The 9,458-nt window shown below is 57.8% G+C and overlaps 1 protein-coding gene across 2 annotated transcripts; it reads right to left on the reverse strand.

Moving 5' to 3' along the window:
- Window positions 1-781: 781 nt before the first annotated feature.
- Window positions 782-9,146, reverse strand: SPATA20 (spermatogenesis associated 20). Of its 2 annotated transcripts, XM_049859675.1 has the most exons (16): window positions 9,052-9,146; window positions 7,890-8,069; window positions 7,718-7,782; window positions 7,383-7,537; window positions 7,160-7,303; window positions 6,863-7,064; window positions 6,226-6,356; window positions 6,021-6,125; window positions 5,686-5,760; window positions 5,379-5,588; window positions 5,098-5,290; window positions 4,685-4,853; window positions 4,180-4,391; window positions 2,488-2,687; window positions 1,290-1,370; window positions 782-1,137 (listed from the first exon to the last, which is right to left on the reverse strand). In XM_049859675.1, the coding sequence occupies exons 1-16, from the start codon at window positions 9,126-9,128 to the stop codon at window positions 967-969; spliced, it is 2,370 nt and encodes a 789-aa protein (XP_049715632.1). In that variant the 5' UTR covers window positions 9,129-9,146; the 3' UTR covers window positions 782-966. The 2 variants fall into 2 exon arrangements, with proteins under 2 accessions (XP_049715632.1, XP_049715633.1); XM_049859676.1 differs by lacking the exon at window positions 2,488-2,687 and having other exon boundaries at window positions 1,056-1,137.
- Window positions 9,147-9,458: the final 312 nt, after the last annotated feature.

Genomic DNA, 9,458 nt, shown 5'->3' on the forward strand with positions numbered 1-9,458 from the left:
TCCTCCCCCTGGCCTGTCAACCCCATCACTCTTCAACTTCCCAAAGCATGCTTCCCAATTCCCTGCCCTGGGGGAAGCTAAGATGAAGTTTCTGGGGTCTGCAAAGATGTGGGTGCCAAGGATGAACTCATGAGCACCTCCCAACACTGAGGGGCAGGAGGAGGAGCAGGAAGGAGCAGCTTTCTCTGCACAAGAGGACTCAGTTCTGGGGCAGAACACTTTCCCTTGCATGAAAGCAGGGGGACGGAGAATACGACCTCCGACATGGAGGCCCTGGCTCCAACCTGGTGAAGCTGGGGGCTAAATAAATACCCTAAAAGAAATGTCTTAGTCCTCATAACAGCAGCTCCTATAATCCACCAGGGCATAAACAAACGCTGCCATTCTGTGAAAAATGAAAGCTTACATAAAGCAGTCCTGTCTCTCTGCCCCTTCTCCAGCTCAAAAGGGAGGGGAGAATGGGGAAGAGAAGGCAGGCCCCCTTCCCAATCCAACCCCTTGAGGGTGAGAACCAGTCTTTCTTCCTTCTGGGCCAGTCCCCACTCCCATCCCCACCCTGGCCTTGCACCGTTCTTGGTTTTGGTCCCTGATCTCAGTTTCATTCAGGCTGCAATGACCATGAGTGGGTCAGCCTGGTGACTCTGGAAGGCAAAGAAGGAAGGGGAGAGGGCAGAGGGGTTTATTGGGGGTTCCCAGAGAAAGGGGCCCTGGGCTGCTGCCTTCGAGGTGAGAACCTAGGCCCCTCCTTCACAAGCGAGGCTGATCCCTGAGGTCACTGCGGGACACTGTTAGGTTTATTCCAGGGTGTGTGGATGGATGACCATGGGGGAGCAGCAAGGGCGGCCAAGGTCACCTGGTGGCAAGAGGCCCAGGGATGGCTGCAGGTTGTGCAAGGTCCTGCAGAGCCGGAGTCTCTGGCCAGTTGGGGAGTGCCACCTTCTGCCTCAGTCTGAGGGGTAGGGACAGTCACTGGAGCAGCAGTTTTCGTAGTTCACAGGGCTCGGTGATGGGCATTGAGCAGGCCTGGTTCTCACACACGTATGCAGTGGCCTGGTCCTCCAGCCGTCGCAGGGTGTTTAGGAAGGGCAGCTGGCGGGATAGGAAGCTCGAAGGGTCCCCGTCGGCCAGGATCAGCACCTGGGGAGTGACAGAGCAGAGAGGGTCACAGAGAGGGGCACAGGGGCCCCCAGTGGGGTCCACTGCTGGGTTATCTCCCCGCAAGCCTTCAGAGGGGCTGGAGAAGAAAACGGGGGGAGACAGAGGGTAGGGCGAGCTCAGGGCACACGCACCTTGTTAGGGATGTAGACAGAGTGGACACACTGCACCAGAGCCTTGGTGTCCTTCGCCTGGGGGTCTCCACAGATCACAATCTGGCCAAAACAAAAGGTTACTCCAGTGTCTGGGGTCAGGCCTCAGGCCCGCGAGGGCTTCACCACCCTCCCTCCACCCCACTCTCTATCCCTAAGAATTTTCCTTTCAGCTTCTACCCTTTCCCCACTGGGGAAGCTGCCTCTAAGTGGGGTCCCCAAAGCCTAGATTGGAGAGGTCAGAGTTCAGGAAAGAAGAAGGCCTGGGGACAGCTGGGAATGGGGACTCATCTCAGTGTCCCCCAGCCCAGCTGCAGTAAAACTCCACCAGATTCAGTGCTTGGCAAGTGGGAACACACACACACATACACAAGGATACACAAAGTGGTGATGTCATACATAAGTAGTACAGTTACAAACACACACAGGAGACCCAAAACACTGGAAAAGACAAACACGGAGGCCCATACACAAGAAGCCACACAGAACAGCCACACAGAGATGCTTACAGAGAGGCAGATACACATGCAAACACCAAACACAGACAGAGACAGAGAGGCAGAGATAACATGGACAAACAGGCAAATATAGGCAGACAAACCTGAAGACACACACACAGGCAAATGCATACTGGCAAACACTCAGCAAGCACATACCAAGAAAGGACAGCACACAGAGACACATTCACAAGGTCATACACATCCACACACAGCAATACCACACATAGGGATATGCACGCAGATACCTACACACAACCCACAGACCCCGGTACACTAATAGACAGAGATGCACACAAGAACACACACACACAGGGCAAAGCCCAGACACACTCTCAGCCACCAGAGCAAATTTATATATTTAGTCCCTGCCTCCTGCCCCCACACTCTGAGAGTCCAGTGACAGGCAGGTACCCAGCTGTGCCAGAGCCAGTCTCCATAGACACACATACTCACATAGGCACCTCCACCTGGAGAGAAGCCCTTACAGACATTCACACGGAGCCTGCCTCAGGCATACGTGCACACACACTGGCAGATGGCCACACACCTACAAACACAGAGAGACCTGCACATAGTTACTCACACCTGAGCTCTGGGGTAGGGTGCAGCCCCGGGAGCCTCCACCCCTTCCCCCATCCCCCAGCGTAGCCCCAACTCACATGCCCTCACACACACCCCACCTGCTTAAGGGTCTGCTGGTGGGCTGAGAGGGCACGGACCATCTCGGGCAGTGCCACCGGGACACGGCGCATGCGCTCAGAGAAGGCAGTCAGCAGGCACACACACTTGTCCATCCAGTCCTTGTGGCCCGTGAAGCCATGCAGCCGGAGCAGGTTGTGGGCCGACACAGAGTTAGCGCTGGGCTCTGCACCATCCTGGTCTGCAGTGTGGGGTGGCGGGAGTGAGGGTAGCAGCCACTGCCCCAGGACTGTGGCCAGAGCTACTGGGTGATGGGATGGGGTTCTAGAAGATCCCTGGCCACCCTGTTCTCCCCCAGGCCTGAGAGTTAAATGCCAGCCCCTCCTGTTACTGATACTTATTTCTCCCACCGGCACCCTCAGCTCTACTCATCCTGGCTGAACTATTGGTTCCCAGTCTTCCCCATCCCACTGTTGACACCTCGATCTAATCACCCCGCTGCTCAAGCCAGAATGGGCATCACCCTTGCTCCTCCCTCCCTCTCTCTCCCTCCACTTCTAATCTATCCACAAATCCTGTCAGGTCTGCTATAAGATAGATCCAAACCCGGCCACTTCTCCCATCTCTTCTACCCTGGTCAGTTCACCAACACTTGCCTGGACTGGACGCCAGTAACAGCTTTCTCACTGGTCTCCCCATTTCCCCTGCCCCCATTCCTTCTCCACCAGGAGTCAGAGTGACAGAGTGACCTTAAACCTAAATCAGATCGGGTCACAACCCACTTAAAACCCTTCAGAGCCTTCCATTCCTTGCCACGGCCTAGGAGGCCCTGCCCACCTTGGTGCCCCCCTCTCTTGCACTGTCCACATCCCTCTGTCCTCCAGGGCACAGAATCTTTGCCCTCAGTCCTCTCACAGCCTGTCCCCTCTGCCTGGACTCTCCCCAATGCCTCCAGGACCACATGGCTCTGTTTTGTCCTTCGGTCCTCAGGTTACATGACACTCGTCACAGGCATTCCTTGGCTTCCCCCATCTGATTGGCCCCTCTAATGTTTCTCTCAAGGCCCTTTCCTCCACGCAGCTAATATTTATTGTGCCAGGCCTGCTCTAGACCCTGGGGACATAGTAGACAGAAAGGGCTGCTCCCCAGAAGCATATATTGGAATGAGGGGAGAGAGACCATTAGCAACAGCCAAGTAAAGACACGTTGGGTGACAGTAAGTGTTACTGTGGAAAGTAAGGGGATGGGGGCCCGGCTAGAGGGTTCGTACATTTTTGTGGTACTCACCACAATTTTTACTGCACATTTGTGCGTGCATTTTTGCATGAAGCATTACTGTTTATTAGCTGTCTCCCCTACTACACCACAAGCTTCATGAGAGCATGGATCACATCGGTCTTGCACACCAACACATGAATCCATACCAGTTACTGTGCTAAGCGTAAGCACGGATTAGGTAAACTGATCTTTCCATCAACCCTGTGAGGTAGTACCAATGTTGGCTCCGTTTTACAAATTAAGAAACTGAATCTCAGAGACGTGTGAGACCAGCCCCAAGTCACCCAGTTGATAAGTGATGGAGGTGGGACATGAACCTAGGACGGCCCAGCCCAGCCCAGCCCAGCCCACGCCAGCTCTTCACCCCCATACTGCACTTAAGGCCCCTGGGAAAACCAAGCCTCAGATGGGTTCAGGACCCCAGGCCAACCCTTCTATCCCACTTCCCCACTGACCGTCCTTCAGGCGCAGAGGCAGGCCAGCCCCCAGCTCAGCCTCACTGCAGAAGTAGCCGCCACCACGGGAGTCCCAGAAGAGCCTGTCCTGAGTGTCCTGCAGCCGCAGAGCCCACTCGAGCCACGCGCTCTCCTGAGAGGCTTCGTACAGGTCCAGCAGGCCCCGTACCACGAAGGCGTAGTCCTCCAAGAAGCCCCAGCAGGGCGGGTCGCTGCGGGGAGAGGCATTGAAGGAGGCTGGGGACAGGCCCGGGGGACAGAGGGGCTTTCACAGAAGGGGCTTTTTCATGCATTATTTCACTTAACCGGCAAAATCTACCTCTCAGGTGGGTACCATTAGCCCGCTTCCTGGATAAGCAAACATACCTAGGGAGGTTAAGAACTCACAGCATGGTGAGTAGATGACAGGGCCAGCATTAGAGGCTACTCAGAGTGGAGGACAGGGGCAGAGGTTGGAGGGGGGAGCGCAGGGAGACAAGCCCTCCCTGTCTGCCTGGCCCCCCACCTGTGCTCCACTGTCCCCCCAGAGCCCGCGTAGCAGGTCCGCATCAGGCGGCCAGTGGCCACGTCAAACATGTGCCGCTTCAGGAACTTGGCACCATTGATGGCACAGTTGATAAGCCTGTCCATGCCCAGGACAGCCCCGGTCACTGCGTAGCCAGACACCATCAGCCCTGGAGGGAGGAGAGACTGATGGTTGTGGGAAGCTGGTTGGGGGCCTCCAGGTATATCTACCCCAACCCCCTCCCAGGCCCTGCTACTCACTACCTGCGTGACTTTGGGTTTGCTCATCTATAAATTGGGGATGATACACCTAACGAAGGAGAAACTACCACTTAGCAGGTGCCTGACATACAAAAGGGGCTTGTGAAGAGTAATTCTACAAACAGGATCAGGCCTCAGACATGGCCACCCTACCGTTCCAGGCAGCCAACATCTTGGAGTCCAGGTGTGGCCTTGGTCGATGTTTCCGGACCTGGAAGAGCTTCTCTAGCCCCAAATTGAGCAAGGTCCGTACAGCCTCCACGTCCAAGCCAAAGCGGGCAGCGGTCAGCTCCAGCGAGTACCGGACGTTGAGCACGTTCTGGCCCTGCAGCTCCCCCTTGGGGTCCTGGAGAAAACAGCCCTTGTCTTAGGCTTAGGGAGTCTACAAGCTTGTCTGGCTTCAGGACACCTCCCGTGTCCCCAGAAGCCCTCACCTGGTTGGGGCTGATATTGCCTGCCTCTGTGAGCCCGTAGTGCTTCGTGAGGAGCTGGCCGGAGGTCAGCGGCTCACTGGCACCCAGCACAGGCTCGGGGAGGAGCTGCTGGATCTCCTTGACTGTCCACAAATAGAAAGCACCCTCTTTCGGCCGCATGCCCCGCTCTGGGGGTGAGTCCGCGTCCTCTGCACTGTAGAAGCCTCCAGACTACGGGGAGGGGAGAGTTGGCTGGCCCCAGTCCTAAAGGGAGTGGAGGCCCTGACCCCCTCCATAGCCAGACCCCCTGCCTCTGGAGGACACACACCCGGTGACTCAGGCTCCTGGACACATACTGCAGGATACCTTTGGCAACGTCGGAGTAGAATTCGTCACCAGAAATCTGAGGGGAAAGGAAGGAGGGTATAAACAGAGGTCACTGGGGAAGCCTAAGAACACGGCATAGCATGGGGTGGGGGCGTCCAACATTCTCCCAGGAAGGTGAGGGAAGGAAGCCTGGACAGGAGGCTTATGGAAGGGAATTAGGAGTTGAAGTTATAAGGGAGCCAGCAGTTGCTAGAAAGGCCTTGGGAGGGACAGCCAGGATTAGGTGGACAAGCTGAGGTATGGGAGACTTTGCTCTGGGCTGGGGTATGGGGTCACCTGGAAAGCCTGCGAATAGGCCACCGCAAGCTGTGCCTGGTCATACAGCATCTTCTCAAAGTGGGGGACGAGCCACTGGCGGTCCGTGGAGTAGCGGTGAAAGCCCTGTGCCAGGTGGGACACGGAGCTGAAAGCTGATCCCAGCTTTTTCCCCCATCCCAGTGCCTCCTAATGCCCCCTCCAGGGAATACCCGGCCCCTCTCACCTGCCCCACATGGTCCCGGATGCCCCCGTTGGCCATCATTTTCAGGGTATGCAAGGCCATCTGCTGGGCCCGAGAGCCATCCTGGGTTATTCGATGGCTGAGCCAGTAGGAGAAGAGGAAGCTCAGGATCACTGTGGGGTGCCGAAAGCACACAGGTGAGAGAATGGGGGGTGGCGGGGTGGGGAGTGAAGTCTGAGGAGTCAGGAGGCCTTTGGCCAGATTGGGGTTAGGAGTTCTCTGGATAGGCTGGGGGTCAGGAAGTATGTGGTCAACGCAGAGGACAGAAGATCACTGCCCAAGCCACAGGTCAAAATAGCATTGGCCAACAAGGGGTCAGAAAGACACTGACCAGACCAGAACACAGGAATCATAAGCCAGCCCACAGTTAGAGTGTCACTGACTAGACCTGGAGTCAGAGATCATTATCCAGGTCAGGGTAAAACATACACTGTTGAGACCAGAAGGCAGATCTTCATCAGCTAGCTAGAGGACCAGAAGGCCACTGACAGGCTAATGTAAGGAGGTCACTGTCCAATCAGGTTAACGACCAAGCCAGGGGTCAGAAGCTCACTGATCAGGACAAGAATCAGAAGGTAATTAGCCAGGCCGGGGTTAGGGCATGGAGGGGGGCACTGACCCGGCGTGGGGAACTTGGGGGCCTCAGCGAAGCCACCATACTCCTCGTCGTAGCCCTCATCCAGCTGCTGGAAGCAGCGGCTGTTCATGGTGGCAGCAGAGGGCGGCAGCTGGCGGTCGCCCATGCTGATCTCCGACCGGGCCAGCAGGGCTGCTGTGACACGCTGGCTGTTTTCTAAAAGGGTGTTCCTGTTCTGTTTCCACTGTAGGAGGCGGGAGAGACCTGGGAGTGAGCACAGGGTGCAAGCTCCTTGTTCACTCAGCCCTGGCGCCCCCAGCCCCTGCCATGCATGCCCACCTGGTCCCGTATTCGGAGCAACACCGTGCGGAAGCCAACTCGGGTCAAGCCATCCTCAGGGGGGAAATACGTGCCCCCTACAAAGGGCTGGAGGTTGGGAGTCAGCCACACACTCATGGGCCAGCCCCCACCGCTGCTGGTGGCCTGGTGGAGAGAGGGCAAGGGTGAGCATCCCCAGCACTGGGGCAACACACCCCCGCAACTCCCACAGGAAGACGCTCACCTGCACGAAGGTCATGTACACTTTGTCGACATCCGGCCGCTCCTCCCTGTCCACCTTCACACTGACGAAGTCCTCACTGAGCAGGCGGCCAATCTCCTCGTTCTGGAAGGACTCCTCCTCCATCATGTGGCACCAGTGGCAGGTGGAGTACCCCACTGGAATAGGGCCAAGGAAGGGGTCAGAGAACCAGTGATGGGTCCGCAGGGGGTCAGCCAAGGGGGCCCAGCTGGACTGAAGAGGCTCTGATCTCTAGTTTCCTGGGAGCCCCCCAGGACCAGAGGGCCCTACCCCATTCACTGGCCCCCTCCCCCGTCCTAGGAAGGTGTGCGCATTACCTGAGAGGAAAATTGGCTTGTTTTCTTTCCTGGCCTTGTCGAAGGCTTCCTGTCCCCAGGGGTACCTAGGCCCAGAAGGGTGGGGCATCAGTCACTAGCCTAGCGAGTCTAGGAGGGAGCTGAGACCTCAGTTGCTTTGAGTCGGGGGCATCGAATTGGGAGAGGTACTCACCAGTCCACTGGGTTGTAGGCATGCTGCAGCAGGTATGGTGACTTCTCGTTGACGAGGCGGTTAGGGGCTCTCTGCGGTATGGACGGGGGGCAGCTAGGCCGGCTGCCCTTCCCTCCAGCAGGCATGGGCACAGAACTAGTGACCGTTGCACTTCGGTCCTTGTCCCGGGAGGAGCTACCCCTGGCATGAGCAGATGGGGCAAGCAGGTGAGGGGCCCCCACTCATCTTCTCCCAGGCCTACCCCAGAACTCCACTCCACCTCACCCAGCCTTCTGGCAACCCTTCCTGGAACCCCCATCCTAACCCACCTTTCTGAACCACGGGGGAGACCGTGGCCTTTATGCTCCCCCTTGTGTTTTTGGGGGGGTGAGGAGAGGTGGCTCATTGGGAGCTCCGTGCCAGGTTAGTCTCCCCCCAACCTCTGCACCTGGTGGTGGGAAGGATGATGACTGTGAGGTCAGGGCGGGTCATAATGGACAGAATGGTCCTTGGGAGCTCCCTTCCCTCCCCCTACCTGGCCCCTCCCCAGGGCAGCTGGGACGGAGGTGGCTTTCTGGTATTCCTGGTGTATAATCTGACCAGGAAGGTTCCTGCCGCTGGTGGCTGGACAGGCCAAGAAAGGTTGGTTCTGGGGCTAGACTAGGCTAAGGGCAATCAGAGGAAAACAAACAAGGGGGCTCCTTCATTCAACACTCATCCACTGGGCACTTGTGTGGGCCAGGTCCTATGCCAGACCCCCAGGACACTGAATCAGACATGGTCCTGATCTCAGGAACCAGCCTGGGAGGCTGGCGCTGTGGGACAGATCTAAATAATGACAGGTCCATGCAGCAATAGGACTGTCTGGCCCAGCTCAGGCTGCTGTTAGAGAAGGGCCCTGGGATCAGCCTTGGGGTTCTGGGAAGGCTTCCTGGAGGTGGTGTCGGAACAAAGTCCCTGAGGAGCTTGCCCTGCGGCCTGAGGAGGCGGGAAGGGAGGGAAAAGGAGGGAAGAGAACGTTACAGCCAGACCCCATCGCGGGAGCAGACCAGAGCGCAGTGGGGGGAGAACTGGGCATGCAGGGGTGATCTGGGGGCAGGCACTAGAGACAGGGCCCGGACGACTGGCCGCGGGGTCCCGCAAGCGCAGGGCACGCCGCAGGAGCCCACTCGCCAGCCCGTACCTGCGGCTCGCGGAGAGGCCTGGCCGGGCGCCGGGTAGCAGGAGGCCGTGGCGCAAACAGGCCCGCGCACCCAGCATGGCTATTCGGGGCTGAGGGCCGGCCTCCGCGGACTGGAAGGAGGGAGTGAGACTGCGAGGGGCGGAGCCGGGCACCGACAGAGCCGCGGGCGGGTCTTCACAGGGATTCGGGGCCGCGTGGCTGATCTCCGAGCGCCTCCCGATGGCTGCGCGCGGGGTTGCAGGCTGGACTGTCAGAGCTTGAGAGGATCCGGACATGTGCACAAAATTAAGTTGGGTACTGCTGGACCTAAACCTCTGTCTGTGTGAGAATGACTCTCAGTGAGGGAAACATGGAGGACTGTGGGGATTCTAAGGGCGTGGAATGTGAGAGCCTACCTCGTCTCGTCT

This window comes from Elephas maximus, chromosome 19, assembly GCF_024166365.1.
Source record: "Elephas maximus indicus isolate mEleMax1 chromosome 19, mEleMax1 primary haplotype, whole genome shotgun sequence".
NCBI classification, from domain to species: domain Eukaryota; kingdom Metazoa; phylum Chordata; class Mammalia; order Proboscidea; family Elephantidae; genus Elephas; species Elephas maximus.